The 19,953-nt window shown below is 57.8% G+C and overlaps 2 protein-coding genes across 2 annotated transcripts in view; one reads left to right on the top strand and one right to left on the bottom strand.

Moving 5' to 3' along the window:
* Positions 1-229: 229 nt before the first annotated feature.
* PRPH (peripherin) lies at positions 230-5,570 on the top strand. Its single transcript, XM_036399712.2, has 9 exons — positions 230-579; positions 1,341-1,401; positions 2,006-2,101; positions 2,176-2,337; positions 2,412-2,537; positions 2,618-2,838; positions 3,184-3,233; positions 3,378-3,454; positions 3,529-5,570. The coding sequence occupies exons 1-9, from the start codon at positions 236-238 to the stop codon at positions 3,568-3,570; spliced, it is 1,179 nt and encodes a 392-aa protein (XP_036255605.1). The 5' UTR covers positions 230-235; the 3' UTR covers positions 3,571-5,570.
* GLI1 (GLI family zinc finger 1) overlaps positions 5,475-19,953 on the bottom strand; it is a 32,986-nt gene continuing 18,507 nt past the window's right edge. The window contains exons 4-12 of the mRNA XM_036399707.2: positions 19,043-19,238; positions 18,206-18,356; positions 17,146-17,247; positions 16,925-17,065; positions 15,096-15,245; positions 13,670-13,834; positions 12,398-12,646; positions 10,648-10,927; positions 5,475-8,430 (exon numbers count right to left, since the gene is read on the bottom strand). Of these exons, the coding sequence (XP_036255600.1) occupies positions 6,254-8,430; positions 10,648-10,927; positions 12,398-12,646; positions 13,670-13,834; positions 15,096-15,245; positions 16,925-17,065; positions 17,146-17,247; positions 18,206-18,356; positions 19,043-19,238 (3,611 nt within the window). The 3' untranslated portion in view covers positions 5,475-6,253. The remainder of the gene's footprint in view (positions 8,431-10,647; positions 10,928-12,397; positions 12,647-13,669; positions 13,835-15,095; positions 15,246-16,924; positions 17,066-17,145; positions 17,248-18,205; positions 18,357-19,042; positions 19,239-19,953) is intronic.

Below are 19,953 nucleotides of genomic sequence, written 5' to 3'. Positions count from 1 at the left end.
AATGGGAATTCCTGCAGCCCCACATCCTGCAGCCCCCGCCTCTCATCCCTGGGGGCATCCCCGACCACCCCCATCCCCTTTCCCCGCCCCCTCGAGGGGAACATCCGCAGCCCCCGATCCTCCCTCCGGCCGGGGGACCCCTCCCCTCTCTCTGTCCCGGGTCCCCCCGGCGGGGCGGAGCCGCTGTCCGCTATAAACGGCCGCTCCCGGCAGCCAGCGCCCTCCCGGTGCCACCATGAGCCGCCGTGACCGCGACCCCGGGATGTCGCCGCCGCTCACCGTGGCCCCGGAGCGGCTGGCGGCGGCGGCGGCAGCGCGGGGAGCGGAACGGGAGGAGCTGGCGGCGCTGAACGATCGTTTCGCCGCTTTCCTGGAGCGGGTGCGGGCGCTGGAACGGCAGAACGGGACCCTCCGCGCCGCCCTGGGCCGCGCCACGGCCGCCAGCGGGCCCCGCACCGGGCTGGTGCAGGGGGAGCTGCGGGGACTGCGGGAGCGGCTGCAGCGCCTCGGCCGCGACCGGGACCGGCTCCAGGCGGAGCGGGACGGGCTCGCCACAGACCTGGCGGCCCTGAGGCAACGGTGGGACGGCGGTGGGGCCGGGGGAGGCAACGGGATGGGGAGCGGAGGGTGTGCTGGGGACAGGGGGTTGGACTGGGATGGGAGATGAATTGGGATGGGGAATGACCAGGATGGGGAATGGACTGGGATGGGGGATGGACCAGGATTAGGGATGGACCGGGATGTACTGGGATAAGGGATGAACTGGGATGGGGGATGTACTGGGATGAGGGATGGACTGGGATAAGGGATGGACTGGGATGGGGGATGAACTTGGATGAGGGCTGAACTGCAGTGGGGACCGGGGGTGTGGCAGGGTGAGTTATGCATGGGATGAAGACTGGGGGATGTGCCAGAGAGGGACTGGCATGAGGAATGTGATGGGATGAGGCTTTGCACCAGGATGGGGAGCGGGGGATGCAGCGGGATGGGGATGGGGAACCCCCGGGGAGGTCGGGGGAGGGACTGGTGAATGTCCGGGGAAGGGGATCCATGGGAAGGGATACTGGGAAAGGCGCCCGGGATGCACGGAGGGCACTGGGAGATGTGGGCTCTGCGGAAGGGCGGGGCACTGGGAGGGGCAGGACAAGGGTGGGGACCCTGGGAGGGGCAGGACAAGGGTGGGGACACTGCGAGGGGCAGGACAAGGGTGGGGACACTGCGAGGGGATTGCTGCGAGCGCTGGGGGCCGCCCCATCCCCGTTCGCCTCCGCTGTGTGCGCAACAGGAGGAGGGGTCTGCACCCCCGTGCCCACCTCCCCCTCATCCCTTGCTGTCCCCAGGCTGGAGGACGAGACGCAGAAGCGTGAGGATGCGGAGAAGAGCCTGGTGCTGTTCCGCAAGGTGAGGGGGCTGGCGGGCTCGTCTGCCCCCGCAGTACCAGTGATCCCTGGGTGGAGGGGACTGGGAATGGTGGGGACAGGAATAACCCTGGGGAACCCCAATTCTGGGCCCGCGGGAGGTGCTGGTGCACGAATGGCACCGATCAGTGCAGGGGGGCCAGGATGGGACCCCCAGGGCTGAGCACCCGCTGTGTCCCTGGTACCCCCAGGGCTGAGCACCCCAGCCTGGTCCCTCCACAGCTCCATCCTCAGCTCCTGGGTTTTGGGGTGATGCTGGGTCAGACCTGCACGAGCCAGGGCAAAACCAGAGTTTGGGAGGGGCTGAGTCTGTGCCCACCTCGTTATTGCTCACTCCCTCCGCGGGTTTGGGCAGGATGGGACCCCCAGGGCTGAGCACACTGGTAGCCCCAGTCTGGTCCCTCCACACCTCCCTCCGCAGCTCCTGGGTGTCTCCTTGGGGTGATGCTGGGTCAGCCCTGTGCAAAACCAGGGTTTGGGGGGCTGAGCCCCGTGCCCATCACCACCATCACCACCCCGGGGTGGGGATCCAGGATCATCTCATCCCCCCCACGCTGCCCTGCAGCTCATCCCAACCTCTCCCACAGGACGTGGACCACGCCACGCTGTCCCGCCTGGAGCTGGAGCGCAAGGTGGAGCTGCTGATGGACGAGATCGGCTTCCTCAAGAAACTGCACGAGGAGGTGGGGCCGGGGTGGGATGGGACGGGCAGGGGGGGCACAGATCAGGTCCTTGTGATGCCCCCGTGCCCCTGCAGGAGCTGCGGGACCTGGAGGTGAGCGGCCCGAGCCCGGCGGGGCTGCCCGAGGTGGAGATGTGCAAGCCGGAGCTGACGGCAGCGCTGCGGGAGATCCGCACCCAGTACGAGAGCATCGCGGTCAAAAACCTGCAGGAAGCCGAGGAATGGTACAAATCAAAGGTACCCGGGGCTGGGGAGGGATTTAGGAACGGCTGAGCCCTCCCAGAGAGCCCTGACTCGCCCTGCTCGTGCAGTTTGCCGACCTCTCGGATGCAGCAAACCGCAACCACGAGGCGCTGCGCCTGGCCAAGCAGGAGATGAACGAGTCCCGGCGGCAGATCCAGAGCCTGACGTGCGAGGTGGACGGGCTGAAGGGCGTGGTGAGAGCCGGGCAGCGTTCGGGGGCGTGCAAAAAAGCAGAGCCCAGCCCGGCCCTTTGCAGCCCTTTCTGTCCCTGCAGAACGAGGCGCTGCAGCGGCAGATGCGGGAGATGGAGGACGAGTTCGGGGAGGAGATCGGGAACTACCAGGATGTGGTGGGGAGGCTGGAGCAGGAGATCCAGCAGATGAAGGAGGAGATGGCACGGCACCTGCGGGAGTATCAGGACCTGCTGAACGTCAAGATGGCCCTGGACATTGAGATTGCCACGTACAGAAAGCTGCTGGAGGGCGAGGAGAGCCGGTGAGGGCCGCAGAGCGTCCCCATTGCCCGCGGGGATGCCCCCTGTGTTGACTCATCCCGGTTTTTGTGGGATTTTCCCGGCGGGAGGCAGCTCCAGGCCTTGTTCCCACAGGAAAACAAGAGGTTCCCATGGGAGCTGAGATAAAAGCAAGGCCAGGGGATGGTGGGGGAGCTGCCTCCAGCTCTGCTCCGGGTGCCAGCTTGGCAGCCCACGGGCACAGCCCCCGGCCTGGCAGCCCACGGGCACAGCTGATCTGGGGTGTGGGTCACAGACTGGAGAGTGTGGAAGGGTCCCTGGCAATGTCCAGGAGTCCCAGCCCCTCCTCATCCTCCTCTCCCCCCCAGGATCACCATCCCACTGCACCCCACCACCTCCTTCAGCATGAGGAGCTCAGGTGAGCCACAAGCTGGGGGTCCCCCACTATGTCTGGGGGTCTTTCCCTGAGGGTAAAGACCCCAGGTGGGTGTGGGTGGGTCCCTGTGCTCCTGCCCAGGCTGTCTGGGAGGGCACAGGGTCCTCATGGCCCCTCTGTGCCCAGTGCTGGAGCCTCAGCCTGCAGAGAGCCCGGCCCGGAGGATGGTGCTGATCAAAACCATCGAGACACGGGATGGGCAGGTGAGAACTGGGGGTGCCCTGCCTGGGATGCCCAACCCTGCCATGGGACTGATCCCCAAATTCTCCTCTTGCAGCAAGTGGTGACAGAATCGCACAAGGAGCGAGCGGGGAAGTGACAGAGAGGAGCGGCTGCGATGGCCCCGAGCCCACGGGAGGGGTTTGCCAGACCCTGCTGAGTCCTGGGTGGGGCACGGAGCAGAGCGGGGGGGCTGGGAGTGCCCCAATTGCTATTGCTGCTGTCAGCACCACTGGACAACGCCGTGGGGTGTCCCTGTGCCTTTGCCGTGTGTCCCTGTGCCTTTGCCGTGTGTCCCTGTGCCTTGTCCCCCCACTATTTATCGCTATTTATCGCCTATTTATTACTCTCCCAACCACAACCCCAGCTGTATTTAAAATCGGGTGTTCCCCACGCTGCCCTGAGGCCGAGGGGGTCCCGGCTTCTCTCTCCTGGCACCACAGCTGGCACTGCTGTCCCCGGGGCTGGCGGGTCCGGTGGCACCCAAGCGCTGTCCCCTGTGCTGTCACCGCCATGAGGAGTGGGACAGAAAGGGAAGCAGTGCCTGGCTCAGGGGGGATCTGTGTCCCCAGGGCCCCTCTCGATGTCACAGCTGCCACTCTGGGGGGGTCTCACCTCCCCTCCCATCACTGCAACAAGCACCGGTTACCCCGGGATTGGTGGCTCCGGTGACATCCAAGCGCTGTCCCCTGTGGTGTCACTGCCATGAGTGGGACAGAAAGGAAACAGTGCCCGGCTGAGGGGGGATCTGTGTCCCCAGGGCCCCTCTCCATGCCACGACTGCCACTCTGGGGGTCTCACCTCCCCTCCCATCACTGCAACAAGCACTGATTATACCGGGGTTGGTGGTGGCACCCAAGCGCTGTCCCCTGTGGTGTCACTGCCATGGGGAGTGGGACAGAAAGGGAAGCAGCGCCAGGCTGAGGGGGGATCTGCATCTCCGGGGTTCATTCTGTCCTAGAGCCCCTCTCCATCACCACGACTGCCACTCTGGGGGGGTCTCACCTCCCCTCCCGTCACTGCAACAAGCACTGGCTGCACCGGGGTTGGCGGCTCTGCTGTCCCCTGTGGTGTCACCGCCATGGGGACAGAAAGGGAAGCAGCGCCCGGCTGAGGGGGAAATCTGTGTCCCCGGGGTTCAATCTGTCCCAGAGCTCCTCTCCATGTCACAACTGCCACTCTGGGGGTCTCACCTCCCTTCCCATCACTGCAACAAGCACGGTTTATCCCGGGATTGCCGGCTCCGGTGACATCCAAGCGCCGTCCCCTGTGGTGGCACCGCCTCGGGGAAGGAGCCTCAACCCCTGAACTCTGAATCCTCGGGGGTCCCGCTGCTTCCCGGGACCCCGCGATTTGCAGAGGACCGACGGACACGCCCGTTATCCCGCTCCAGACCCACGGAATCTCCGTCCGGTGCTCCCGGGGCATCGCAGGACCGGACCGGGCACCGCCGCGCTCGTTCCTTACCGGGACCGCCAGAGGGCGCCACCAGCCCGGCCCGATCGCTGCCGCCGGTTAATTCCGCGTTAATTGCGTGTTAATTACGGGTTAATTACAGCGTGACAAGGCTCTGGGTGCGCGGGGAAACACCCTGATTTCTATAATTGCGTGAAGGGTTTTTTTTTGGCATTGTTAATTGAGTTCAACGAAATTATGCAAAATTGAGTTAATGAAAGATTTGGTTATTAGTTTTGTTATTTTAAGCAATTTTTTGCAGTATTTCATTATTTTCAACATTTTTTGCACCACTGGTTGAATTCTTTGAAGCAAATGATGCACAATTGCGTTATTTAAACAAATCTTGCACACATAATTGCCTTATTTTAAGCAAATGCTGCATCATTGCATTTTAAGTATTTTTTTGCATCGTCAATTGCGTCATTTTAAACACTTTTTTGCATTATTGTGTTATAGCAAATCATACGAAATTGCATAATTTCATGGAATTTTGGCATAATTGCGTTATTTTATGCAATCTTCGCAGCATCAATTACACGAACAAAATAATATAAAATCGCATTATTTTAACTGTTTTCCCCCATTATTAATCACGTTATCTTAGCTAAATTTTTCGCAAGAAAATTGAATTGTTTCAACCCATTTTTTGCCTAATTAACAGCATTATTTTAAGCCGTTTGCATTATCTGAAGCGCTAATTGCAATGTGGGTCTCGGGATCCCTGCCCGAGGGTGCTGAAGCTGCTGCCGGGCGGTTTTGGTCACAGGGGACCAAGGACGAGATCAGGGAGCCTCTGGCAGGGGTGACAAAGGCACAGTCACAGCCCCCTGAGAAAGGGTTTAATGAGGGGAGGGGGTGGCACTGCTGGTGCTCTCACAGAAAGGAGGTCCAGGGTGACAGACAGACAGACAGACAGGTATGAACACTATGTACAGGCACGCCCCCCGCCCCACCTCTGGGGAATTGCCCCGCTGGAGAGGGGCTGGGGGCGCTTGCAGTCCTGACAGACTGGGATTTGGGGCGGGGGGCACTGGGAGCACTGGGACGGCCCTCGGGGCGGGGGCTCTTTGGTTTCGGCGTTAAGGCTGCGTGGGGGGGGGCAGGAGGGGCTCATCCCGAGCGGGGACACCCCAACAAGCGCCCAGTAAAACCAGTTCCCCACGCCAGAGGTCACCTGGAGAGCTGGGGCTGTGTCCTGGACCCCTCCCGAACGGGGGTGACTCCAAGGGGGGGTGATCCCCGCTTCCCCCCAGGCACAAACGTGGCTCTGAGAAGGATTCCCAGCCCTGCCCACCACGCTGGGACCTGAGGACAGGCACCCCCCGTTAGGACAGCGAGTTGAGGAAGTGGCTCTCCCCTGCCAGCGTGCTCAGCATGGAGCTCATGTCCCCCACTGCCATGTTGGCACCCCCATGCGAGGGCACCAGGAGCCCCCCGGCCGGGCTGGGGGGTCTGGGCAGTGCCGGGGGGGTCTCCACGTCCTCCACAATGGCAGCAAAGTCAAGGTGCGTGTTCTCCAGGTCCAGTGAGTCCAGGCTGTTGGCCACCTGCTCCCCAGAGTCCAGGTAGTAACAGGAGGTGCCCTTGAGTCCCTCCGGGCCGTAGTGCCCGCTCGCCCCGCAGCTCGCTGCCCCCTGCCCCAGCAGCTTGTGCCCACCTTTGCCCCCCTGCCCTGGGTAGTACAGGGGGAGGTTCCCGGTTCCCTCGGGCACGGGGCGGGCGGGGGGCAGGCGTGGCAGGCGCCGGGCACCGCTGTCCACCCCCTCGTAGCCATGCCCAGGCTGTGCCAGGCTGTTTGGGTAGCTCAGGTGAGCCGCTGGCTTGGGGCCGCTTGGAGGGTGTGGGATCATCTCGGGGTTGAAGCAGGGCGGGCTCAGGAGGTGCTGGGGCTCCGCCAGGCTCTGCAGATGATCCCCTTTGGGTTGGTAACTGCAGTACCTGGGGCTGAGGTACGGCGGCGGGGCTGGCACGGCCTGGCACTGCCCGGGCTCGCTGCCCAGCCCCGCGCCGGCCACGCTGCCCTTGCACAGGGGCTGCTGCTCCCCCCACATCAGCGCCTGCTGCGCCTCCACGTAGTTCCGGACCATCACCTCTTTGGTCTGCAGGGTGGGGGTCTGGGCCCTGCGGGCACCTGGGCTGGCCATGCCCATGTACCCACCCGGTGTGGGCCCCACAGGGGGGTACCCACCCTGCCCCACGTCCATGCTGTGCCCAAAGGCAGCGGGGGATGCTGAGGGCCCGGCCAGCTTGGTGCTGGGGCAGGGAGTGAGTGCAGGGCTCGGCGCTGGGTATCGCTGCTCAGATTTGATCTGGAGCCGGTTAAAACGATGCCCCCCCGAAAATTCTTGGTCCTGGCATGAGCTCACCAGTTTGGGATGCTGCCCACAGGCGCTGGGATGGGGGTACTCGATGTTTTGATGAGGACAGTGCGGCCCAGACATGGTGGGAGCACCCACACTTTGTCTGGAGCTCATCCCCAGCGTGGCCTGGGGGGGTCCATCCCAGGGCTCTGGCACAGCCCCACTGTTCCCAGCAGGCAAACTGGGGAAGCGCTGGTTCACCTGGCACTGCGGGAGGGAGAACTCAGGCTGCTGCAGCAGCCCCTCCTCCATGTCCCCATGAGTCCCCACCATGGTCCGGTGAGCGCCGTAGATGCCACCCTGGAGCTCCACGCCAGTGCCCTGGCATGGGAAGCCTTCCTCAGGATAACTCAGGTACTGCTCCATGTCCAGCAGGCCGGAATCGGGGCCAGGGCCCCCCATGCTCTCCATGAAGACGTTCTCAGTGATGCTGGGGGGGCGTGGGGAGAAGCCGTGGCGCTGCAGGTTGGCCTCAGAGCCACCCAGAGGCTGCAGCGCCGTCCTGCCCGCGCCTGGCACGCTCACATTGCCCACGCTCTTAAACCTCTGCACTCTGGGCACGGCCGGAGGCTTGGCCACCGTCCGGGCAGGGTCACTCGCCCGTCGCACGCCGTGTCGGGGCACCATGTGAGCGGGCACGCTGCCCGGGTAACCGGGGCTCTCGTTGGAGCTGTTCCTTCTCAACAAGCCGTTGGCGACGCAGCGAGGCCCGGTGGGCACGGGGTAACCCCCGGGCGTGCCACCGTGCCCACCTGAGGCCACCTGCTCCACGCTGGGCAGCGGGGTGGGCGGGGGGCCGCCCGTGGCCGCGGCGTACTTGGCCTTGAGGCGGTACCGCTGTGCCGGGGTCAGGCTGCCCACCCCTGGCAGCCCCCCGGCATCACCGGAGCGCCGCGACTCATCCGGAGAGGCGGCACCGTAACCGTCCACCGGGCACAGCCCGCCGGGCATCGCCGCGGCGTCACCGCCCGGGCACAGGTACGGGGACACCAGGGAGGAGCGGCGGCTGACGGTGTAGGCAGAGCTGACGGTGCTGGTGCCGCTGCTGCGGCGCTCGCCCGGCGCCGCCAGGCCCAGCTCGGCCGCCGACAGCTCGGCGATGCGGCGGTGAGAGGCCGGGGGTGGCACCTCCCCGGGCAGGCCTGCGGGAGAGAAGTGTCACAGTCATGTTTTCTGAAACATTTTCTGTCACAGTCATGTTTTCTGAAAAAATTTTCTGTCACGGTCGTGTTTTCTGAAAAATCCTCTTTGCCCCGGATTCTTCTCCGGGGAAGCTGAGAAGGCTCAGAGAAAAAGGAGAACAATAATTTTCTGATTTGCTTCCCCTGTGTTTTGCTGCTTTGGGATGTGTTTGGGTGTTGTTTACCAACAATTACCAATGATTGTTTCATCGGTTCATTTCTTAAATTTACCTGGTTTCATGTAAATTGTTTTGACTTATTAGCTAATCAGGATCAAGCTGTGTCAAGGCTCTGGAAAGAACCACGAGTTTTTCATTATTATCTTAGAAGGCTCAGAGAAAAAGGAAGACAATAATTTTCTGATTTGCTTCCCCTGTGTTTTGCTGCTTTGGGATGTGTTTGTGCATTGTTTACCAGCAATTACCAATGATGTTTCATTGGTTAATTTCTTAAACCATGAAATTTATGTGGTTTCATGTAAATTGTTTTGACTTATTAGCTAATCAGGATCAAGCTGTGTCAAGGCTCTGGAAAGAACCACGAGTTTTTCATTATTATCGTTTTAGCTTTCTGTAAGTATCCTTTCTGTATTCTTTAGTATAGTTTAGTTTTATAGTTTATATATATATATATATATACACACATACATACATACATTATGTATATAATATATATTATATATATAAAAACTAAACTATATATACATATATATATATAGTTTAGTTTTTTAGCCTTCTGAGAACATGGAATCAGATCCATCATTCCTTCCTTCCTTCCTCTGGGAACCCCACAAATACCACAGAGAAGGAGGAGTTACCCCAGGACAAGTGTGGCAATGTCAGAGCAGGGACAGGAGCCACCTCCAGAGCTGGGATGTGGCTCTTCCATGGTTAGAGCTGGTGGGGACAGGGGGCAGGTGGCAACAAAGACCAGCAGAAGCTTATTTAGGCTGGAAAAATCATGGAATGGTTTGGGTTGGGAGGGATCCTGAAGACCACCCCTGTCCCATGGGCAGGGACAATTCCCACTGGAGCAGGTTGCTCCAGCCTGGCCTTGGGTGCTTCCAGGGATGGGGCAGCCACAGCTTCTCTGGGCACGCTGTGCCAGGGCCTGCCCACCCTCCCAGGGAAGAACTCTTTCCAATATTCCACCTAACCCTGCCCTCTTTGCCAACATGAAGCCATTCCCCCTTGTCCTGCCACTCCAGGCCTTGTCCAAAATCCCTCTCCAGTTCTCTTGGAATCCCTTTAGGGCTTTAATATTTCCCCAGATTTTGGGGTGGATTTCTACATTCCAAACTGCAATGCAGGATGTATTCCATTTCCATCTGTAGGGCAGATTATCTTTGTCCAGTGGGCAGTTTTTCCTTATCTCTCTCTTTGAGTGCTCACAATCACTCCTCCCTCAGGAGGGGACATCAGCTGATAACAGCTATGGAATGTCCCTGCATGGCTGATAAGAACTGCAGCATCCCATTGGGAGATGTGAGCCCAGAGGGAGGAGCCAAGCATTCCTACCTGGATAGAATCTGAGGTTTCAAACATTCCTACCCGGATAGAATCTGAGATTTCAAACATTCCTACCCGGATACAATCTGAGATTTCAAACATTCCTACCCAGATAGAATCCAGAGCTTTTTGAGACACCAGCACAGCTTTCTCCACTGGATTCCCCAGAGGAACAGCAGCTGCCTCTCCTTCCCCTGGATCTTCAGAGGCAGAATCCATCCTTCTCTACAGATCCCCCTTGCTCCAGCAGAACCACCCCTGACACTGCAGGAGGGCTGCAGCCACAATTCCAATGGGACTGATACCAACACCCTGACCCACAGGGTGTCAGGTTGGGTTCTGACTCTGGCAGTGTTGTTCTAGTGCACTGCATTGTTTATTTTATCCTTTTATTTTCTTCCCTATTAAAGAACTGTTATTCCCTGCTCCCATATTTTTTTGTCTGAGAGCCCCTCAATTTAACATTTATAGCAATTCGGAGGGGTGGGGAGGGTTTATATTCTCCATTTCAGGGGAGGCTCCTGCCTTCCTTAGCAGACTCCTGGCTTTCCAAACCAAGACATTCTAACACCAGCAAGGTGTGGAAACATCTGGCTGCCAACCAGATCTCTGCACACACCTCCCACGGGCCAGGCCCCACATCCCAGGGGGAGAGGCACCCCAATCTCACCGGCTCCAGGGATGGGTGGCAGGTTCAGGCCCTTGGAAGCCGCCGGTTTCCTCAGCTGCTTCAGTTTGTCGATGCGAAGGTTCTCCAGTTTGTGCAGGGCCATGAGCCCCGAGGTGCCCATGGGCTCCCCGGGCACCACGTCCTCCAGAGTGGACAGGTCCTCGTAGCTGCCACCGGCGTTTCCTGCCATCTCCACGCCGCTGTCGTTGTTGGTGGTGCTGCCCAGGGGTGAGTGGTCACTGCTGCACGAGGACTGCCCCCCTGGGCTGGGCTGGGGCTTCTGGGGAGAACCAGAGCAGGGCCAAGGGGGTCAAGCACCCAGAATGTGGGAACCCAGAACTTCCCTCTGGCTGTCCAGGATGGCCAGGACCCCTGCCAGGGGGCTCAGGAGCCCTGGCACAGAGCCCAAAACACCTGTGGGCTTGATTATGACCCATGGAGCAAATTACCAACCTTATATGGAGATCAGCAAGCCACAACAGTTTAGGTGGAATAATAGTGAAATTATCACAGGGTGGAAAAAGTAGATTTTGGGGTTTTTGGTATGGGGGTTTAGGAGGCAAGATGGAGGGATCTGGGTGTGTCCAGCCTTTCTCCTTCTGTTTCTTGGCCTCCATCTTCTGCTGTGACGGTGGCACTTTTAGAATGGTTTAGAGTAGAAGCTCACTGTCTAACACAGGTGATAGGTGTTGGGAAGTAATTGTAAATATTGTACATGTAGTTTTTAGTATAAAGACATAACACTGCCCTGGGGCAGGCAGAGTGCCTGGAACTGTCCTGCTGGATGGACCTCGGCAGGGCAGGAGAAAATTTTTTATAGATAAGATAAAATAAAGAACCTTGAGACCGAGAAATGAAGAGCCCTGGTTCCTTCTTCAAGCGCTGGGCTGGGAAAAGAGACTTTAGAACTTTTCTCAGGATCACTCTGATAAGCCAGAGATCCCAACACCAGGACACACTTGGAATCACCACGAAGGTTGGAAAAGCCTCTGAGATCACTGAGTCCAACTATTAACCCAACACTAATGTCACAGATATATTTTATGAAAAATCCTCTCATTAGAATCTTTTCTCCTGAGAAGCTGAGAGGCCTCAGAAATGAAATGTAACCAATGGTTATCTGCTGCTGTGGAATGCAACAGGTGCATCTGGGATTGGTCTCATGTGGTTGTTTTTAATTAATGGCCAATCACAGTCCAGCTGTCTCGGACTCTCTGGTCAGTCACAAGATTTTATTGTCATTCTTTTCTATTCCTTTTAAGCCTTCTAATGAAATCCCTTCTTCTATTCTTTTAGTATAGTTTTAATATATCATTTTCTTTTAATATCATATATATCATAAAATAATAAATCAGCCTTCTGAACCATGGAGTCAAGAGTCTCATCTCTTCCCTCATCCTGGGACCCCTGTGAACACCACCACACCCTGCTGTGTTGGTGTAGGACACACTTGGCATCATCATGAAGGCTGGAAAAGCCTCTGAGATCACTGATCCCAACTATTAACCCAACACTGCCGTGTTCACCACTAAACCACGTCCCCAAGTGCCACATCCCAGCGTTTTTTGGACACTTCACCAAAGAGGGATGGTGATTCCATAGGGCAGCCCATTCCAGCGCCTGACAACAAAGAAATTTCCCCTAATATCCAAGCTAAGCCTCCCCTGGAACATCTTGGGGCTGTTTTCTCCTGTCCCTCACCACCAAACCCTCGCTCCATCCTCCACCACCCCCTCAGCTCCTCACTCACCAGGGCCAGCTCAGGCACCAGGAGTTTCCCATCGTCCTTCTGAGCCTCGCTGGGGCCGTTTGCCTCCTTCTCCTGCTTCATATCCGGGGGGGCGCCGGGGGTGGGCAGTGCCCGGCCCGGCCCCACGTCCCCCCGGTGCTTTTTGGTGACGTGGGCGTCGGGGCCGTGCACGGTCTTGACGTGTTTGCGCAGGGAGCTGGGGTCCGTGTAGCGCTTGGTGCAGCCGGGAATCTTGCACACGTAGGGCTTCTGCATGGAGGAGGGAGGGAGACAGCTCCAGCTGCAGCCCCCTCCCCAAAAACAAACCCCCCTTGTCACCCTCTGCAGAGAGCTGAGGGTGGCATCAAAGCGGGTGAGTCCCTGTGGAGGGGGCACAGTGAGCTCAGGATGGCAGAGGAAGGAGGGAACTGCCCAGGACTGGGGTAAAGGGATCCCAGGGGGAATGCTGGTGATGAAGGAGCCCCCTCCCCAAAAACAAACCCCCCTTGTCACCCTCTGCAGAGAGCTGAGGGTGGCAACAAAGTGGGTGAGTCCCCACGGAGGGTGCACAGTGGGCACTGGGGTGAGCTCAGGATGGCAGAGGATGGAAGGAACTGCCCAGGACTGGGGTAAAGGGATCCCAGGGGGATCCTATGGGCATGGAGGAGGGAGGGAGACAGCTCTAACTGCAGCCCCCTCCCCAAAAACAAACCCCCCTTGTCACCCTCTGGAGAGAGATGAGGGTGGCATCAAAGCGGGTGAGTCCCTGTGGAGGGGGCACGGTGAGCTCAGGATGGCAGAGGAAGGAGGGAACTGCCCAGGAGTGGGGTAAAGGGATCCCAGGGTGATGAAGAAGATATTTAAAGCAGGAAAAAAGGGAGTTTGGGCATACAGGGGCGATGCCCAGGGGTGTGAGGAGCTCTCAGAGGACAGGAATGGTCGGGGAGCACATGAGGAGCCCTGGTGGGGCCGTACCTCATTGGAGTGGGTGCAGTTTTGGTGCCATGGAGGAGGGAGGGAGACAGCTCCAACTGCAGCCCCTTCCCCCAAAAATAAACCCCCCTTGCCACCCTCTGCAGAGAGCTGAGGGTGGCATCAAAGCCATGTGGAGGGCACACGGTGGGCACTGAGGTGAGCTCAGGATGGCAGAGGAAGGAGTAGGAGGGGTAAAGGGATCCCAGGGTGATGAAGGAGATAGTTAAAGCAGGAAAAGAGGGAGCTGGGGCAATGCCCAGGGGTGTGAGGAGCTCTCAGAGGGCAGGAATGATCCGGGAGCACCCGGTGGGGCCGTACCTCGTTGGAGTGGGTGCGGTTTTGGTGCTTGGCACGGTCAGAGGCGTTGGAGAAGGCTTTGTTGCATCCCTCGTGCTCACACACGTAGGGCTTCTCCCCCGTGTGCGAGCGCAGGTGGGTCTTGAGGTTCTCCAGGCGGGAATAGGCCTTGTTGCAGCCCTCAAACTGCGGCAGAGCAGGGTGGGATGTGTCACACGCGGGTGGGACAGGGTGGGACGTGTCACACACGGGTGGGACAGGGTGGGACGTGTCACACGCGGGTGGGATGTGTCACACGCGGGTGGGACAGGGTGGGACGTGTCACACACGGGTGGGACGTGTCACACGCGGGTGGGACAGGGTGGGATGTGTCACACACGGGTGGGACGTGTCCCACGCTGTCCCCAGGACTCGCAGCACGTGGTGCCACGTCCCACAGCCCACGTGTGACACATCTCCCCTCCCAACACACCTGCCAGCCTCACACCGTGGCACAGCCCTTCACCCCGGGGTTGTGCCACCTCCTCCTGTCCCATGGCAGCCCCTCAGAGGGTCCCCACGCTGGGATTGACAGCAACACCCATCCTGACTTAAATTCAGGAACATATCCCAAAGCATGGGGCAGCTTTAGGGCCCTGTGACCCTGGGTTTGGGTGGGATTTTGGGAGGAAATTCCTCCCTGTGAGGGTGGGCAGGCCCTGGCACAGAGAAGCAGTGGCTGCCCCATCTCTGGAAGTGTCCAAGGACAGGTTGGGCAGGGCTTGGAGCAGCCTGAGATAGTGGAAGGTGGGGTGGGATGAACTTTAAGGTGCCTCTAACCCAAAATATTGCAGGATTCCATGAGCCCCACACCTGTACCCACCTTCTGCCACCCCCTTCTGCCACCCAGGCTCCAGCTCCCATATCTTTGCCTGAGAGCCCCTTAATTTCAAATTTATAACAATTAATTCATTTCAAATTTATAATATTTTTATAGGGGGGAGGGGGTATTTTTATAGGAGGGAGGGGTTCACATTTTCCATTTCAGGGGAGGCTCCTGCCTTCTTCAGCACACACCTCTCCTTCCAAACTGAGACAAACTGTTATTCCTGCTCCCATATTTTTGCCTGAGACCTCCTTAATTTCAAATTTATAATAATTCGGAGGGAGGGGGTTTACATTTTCCATTTCAGGGGAGGCTCCTGCCTTCCTCAGCACACACCTCTCTCTCCAAACCAAGACAAACTGTTATTCCTGCTCCCATATTTTTGCCTGAGAGCCTCTTAATTTCAAATTTATAACAATTAATTCATTTCAAATTTATAGTAATTTGGAGGGAGGGGGTTTACATTTTCCATTTCAGGGGAGGCTCCTGCCTTCCTCAGCACACACCTCCCTTTCCAAACCGAGACACCCCTCATTCTCCCAGCCCAGCCAGGATTTTGGGGGGAGTTTTTTGGCATCTCACCGTGCACTTGTGAGGTTTCTCCCCCGTGTGGCGCCTCATGTGCACCACCAGCATGTACTGAGCCTTGAAGGGCCTCTGCTCCCGCGAGCACGCTGCCCAGTGGCACACGAACTCCTTCTTCTCACCGTGGATGTGCTCGTTGTTGATGTGCTGGGGAGGGAGGGCAGCATCACTGGGGGCACTGGGGAGGGGGCAAGGGATGGGGGATGAAGGAGAGAAAGGGGATGGGGGATTGGGAGAGGAGAAAGGGATACAGGAGAGACTGGGATGGGAAAAAGGGAGGAAAAAAAACCAGGAGAAACTGGGATGGGAGGAAGGGGATGGAGGGACTGGGATGGGAGAAAGGGGATGGAGGGATTGGAAGAGGAGAAAGAGATATAGGAGAGACTGGGATGGGAAAAAGGGAGAAAAAAAAAACAGGAGAAACTGGGATGGGAGAAAGGGGATGGAGGGACTGGGATAGGAGAAAGGGGATGGAGGGATTGGAAGAGGAGAAAGAGATACAGCAGAGACTGGGATGGCAGGAAGGGACATGGACGGACTGGGATGGGAGAAGGGGATACAGGAGAGACTGGGATGGGAAAAAGGGAGAAAAAAAACCCAGGAGAAACTGGGATGGGAGAAAGGGGATGGGGGGGACAGGGAGAGGAGAAAGAGATACAGGAGAGACTGGGATGGGAAAAAGGGATACAGGAAAGATTAAGATGGGAGAAAGGGGTTGGAGGGATTGAGAGAGGAATGGGGTGGGAGAAAGGGACACAAGAGAAACTGGGATAGGGATAGGAGAAAGGGATACAGGAGAGACTGGGATGGGAGAAAGGGGATGGACAGACCGAGATGGGAAAAAGGGACATGGACAGACTGAGATGGGAGAAGGGGATACAGGAGAGACTGGGATGGGAAAAAGGAAGAAAATAAACCCAGGAGAAACTGGGATGGGAGAAAGGGGATGGAGGGATTGGAAGGGGAGAAAGAGATACAGGAGAGACTGGGATGGGAGAAAGGGATACAGGAGAGACTGGGATGGGAAAAAGGGATACAGGAAAGATTAAGTTGGGAGAAAGGGGTTGGAGGGATTGAGAGAAGAATGGGGTGGGAGAAAGGGACACAGGAGAAACTGGGATAGGGATATAAGAAAGGGATACAGGAGAGACTGGGATGGGAGAAAGGGAGAAAATAAACCCAGGAGAGACTGGGATGGGAGAAAGGGAGAAAATAAACCCAGGAGAAACTGGGATGGGAGAAAGGGGATGGAGGGATTGGAAGGGGAGAAAGAGATACAGGAGAGACTGGGATGGGAGAAAGGGACACAGGAGAAACTGGGATAGGGATATAAGAAAGGGATACAGGAGAGACTGGGATGGGACAAAGGGACATGGACAGACTGAGATGGGAGAAGGGGATACAGGAGAGACTGGGATGGGAGAAAGGGGATGGACAGACTGGGATGGGACAAAGGGACATAGAGGGACTGGGATGGCAGGTGCAGACAGCAGAGTCTGGGGGAGAACAGCCCAGGTGGTGTTTGGAGGAGGCACAGAATGCAGGCGATGTTTGAGGGATACTCTGGGACTTCCAAGAGCAGCCAGAGGGGTCCAGGTGGTCCAAAGGACGGTCAGGGGATATGGGAGAGTTGGAGGGAGGAAAGCTGGAGCAGAGGGGGGATCTGGAAGCACCAGTGGCTGAGGAGACCTGGGGGATGCTCATCCCTCCTGGTGAGTCCCCAGGGGTGGATGGGACCTGGGACTGGGAGCTGATCCAGGGAAATGCTGCCCAGCAGCCTGAGGGCAGATTTTGGGCTGGCCACACCTTGGCAGCCCCTGACTCACGTGCACCAGCTGCTCCTGGGTGTCGAACTCCTTGGCACAGCCGTCCCAGTAGCAGTTGGTCTCATACACAGCCTCACACTCGGCTTTGCCATCCTCCTTCTCCAGCTCCTCCCGGACATCCAGCATGCCCAGCAAGGGCTCCTGGGGGGCACGGGCAGGTGAGCACTCCCAGGGTCACTGCCAGGGCGTTGGGAGGGGGGATCTGATGGTCAGGGATGTACCTGGGTGCCCGTGGATGCTGGGCTGGAGATGTCACCCTCAGATCGCTCCTCTGGGAATTTGGCACTCAGGGGGCTGCTCAGGCTCCACTCCAGCTTCAGCTGCTGCCAGGGCAGGGAAGGGGGAGGGAGTCAGCAGGGAGATGGGCACTGGAACAGGACTTACAGGGATGCACAGCTCACATGGACACGGCTCACATGGAACCCCACTCACAGGGATCCCCAATTACAGGGAACCCCAATCACAGGGATCTCCACCTACATGGAACCCCAATCACAGGGACCCCTTTTCACATGGAACCCCACTCACAGGGATCCCCAATTACAGGGAACCCCAATCACAGGGACCTCCACTCACAGGGATCCCCAATTACATTGGAACCCCACTAAAAGGGATCCTCTTTCACAAGGAACTCCACTCACAGATCCCAAATTACGTGGAACCCCACCCACACAGATCCCCAGTTACGTGAAACCCCATTCACAGGGATACTTTTTCACATGGAACCTCACTCACAGGGAACCCCAATTACATGGAACCCCACTCAGATGGATCCCAGTCACAGGGATCCCCTCTCACACAAATCCCTCTCACAGGGATCCCCTCTCACACAAATCCCTCTCACAGGGATCCCTCTCTCATGGATCCCCCATACCTGGCAGTGTTTTAGGGTTTCTCTCACATTTCCCCCCATACCTGGCAGTGTTTTAGGGTTTCTCTCACAGATTCCCCATACCTGGCAGTGTTTTAGGGTTTCTCTCACAGATCCCCCATACCTGGCAGTGTTTTAGGGTTTATCTCACAGATTCCCCATACCTGGCAGTGTTTCAGTGCCCCTTTTTCACATTTTCCCCCATACCTGGAGGTGTTTTAGGGTTCCTCTCCCATTTCCCCCCATACCTGGCAGTGTTTTAGGGTTTATCTCACAGATTCCCCATACCTGGCAGTGTTTTAGGGTTTCTCTCACAGATCCCCCATACCTGGAGGTGTTTTAGGGTTCCCCTCACAGATCCCCCATACCTGGCAGTGTTTCAGTGCCCTGTTTTCACATTTCCCCCATACCTGGCAGTGTTTCAGTGCCCCTCGAGCAGGTGGGTGCTGCAGCAGCCCCGGCCGTGTGGGCACCTCGTGGGAGCTGCAAGCTGGGGCTGGCGTGTACAGGTGCCCTTGGCCCTTGTGCTGCCCAGGTGGGCTCTGGTACCCCAGGGACGGGCTGTGGAGAGCAGGTGACACCATCAGGAGATGAGAACAGAGATCTGGAATCCCAACCATCCCTTCCCCACCACCCCACGCTGCTCCCAAAGGTGTGGATGGGCACTGGCAAGGGGGGTTATTTACAAACTGCTGAAAGCGCCTCGAGCTGTTTGATTTTCCAGCATCAGTCTCATTGCATGGTCATGACAATGGGAAGATGCCAGCAGCTCACATCTCAGGCAGCAGACTAAAAACTCAATGTTATAACTCACTTTATGAGCTTTTTGACCAATCCCACAAAGCAAAAGCACATTGACAGTAGTTCTATCCAGTCACCATAAGCACAGGTGCCTTTGGTTAAAACAATGCTTGCTTATTTGGAATACAATACCTGCTTGTAAGCCCTAAAACACAACGCACAGAGCTCCATTATTAACCTTTAACCTTCCTAATATCTTGCTAGATAAACTTTCTGCAGCTCAGAGAGCTATTCAGACAAGTGTTAATACACAGGCCATTGTTCTATTTGCCTTTGCTTTCCCTACAGTTTAAATAATTTTTCTGCTGTCCTATCTCATGGCTGCTGCTTTAGCTCTGCTCACAGTTCTGCTGCACCTGAGCCCTGCCTTTTGCAGCTTTCCCAAAACCCTCTGATTCTGTAGATTCCCACACCAGGGGGTGCCAGGGGGCCAGGGCAGTGCCCACCTGATGGTGCTGATGGACAGGTGACCGTAGGAGCCGCCAGAGGAGGCGCAGCGGGAGTTGATGAAAGCCACGAGGGAGTTGGGCGAGGTGCGGATCACGGTCTGCAGGTCGATGCTGGAGTCGGACAGGGGCGAGATGGACAGGGCTCGCTTCTTGCTCAGCTTCCCTGCGCCTCGGGGCGTGGAAAACCGGGAGCCTGAGGGGGGCAGAGCGGGGGGCGCTGCCCTCAGTGTGGTCCAGGGGGGCTGGGGGCACCCCAAAGACACAAACCTGGTGTTTGGAGCCTGCAGGAGTGCCCCGATTGTGCCAGTTCTCTTTGGATTTGGAACTGAGAGATGTTTAACCCCTCTAGGGAATCCCCCCTGCCCCATGGCACCCCAAAATTGGGGGCAGAGTGGGGGGCGCTGCCCTCAGTGTGGTCCAGGGGGGCTGGAGGCACCCCAAGGACACAAACCTGGTGTTTGGAGGATGCAGGAGTGCCCTGATTGTGCCAGTTCACACAGAACTGAGAGATGTTTAACCCCCTCTAGGGAATCCCCCCTGCCCCATGGCACCCCAAAATTGGGGGCAGAGTGGGGGGCGCTGCCCTCAGTGTGGTCCAGAGGGGCTGGAGGCACCCCAAGGACACAAACCTGGTGTTTGGAGGATGCAGGAGTGCCCTGATTGTGCCAGTTCACACAGAACTGAGAGATGTTTAACCCCTCTAGGGAATCCCCCCTGCCCCATGGTACCCCAAAATGGGGGGCAGAGCAGGGAGCACTGCCCTCAGTATGGTCCAGGGGGCATGGAGGCACCCCAAGGACACAAACCTGGTGTTTGGAGCCTGCAGGAGTGCCCCGAGTGTGCTTTAGATTTACAACTGAGAGATGTTTAACCCCTCTAGGGAATCCCTCCTGCCCCCCAAAACCGGG

Source organism: Molothrus ater, chromosome 30 (assembly GCF_012460135.2).
Source record: "Molothrus ater isolate BHLD 08-10-18 breed brown headed cowbird chromosome 30, BPBGC_Mater_1.1, whole genome shotgun sequence".
Taxonomy (NCBI): Eukaryota; Metazoa; Chordata; class Aves; order Passeriformes; family Icteridae; genus Molothrus; species Molothrus ater.
Note: the sequence above shows the minus strand (reverse complement) of the source record. Positions and strands in the feature narration are given on the sequence as shown.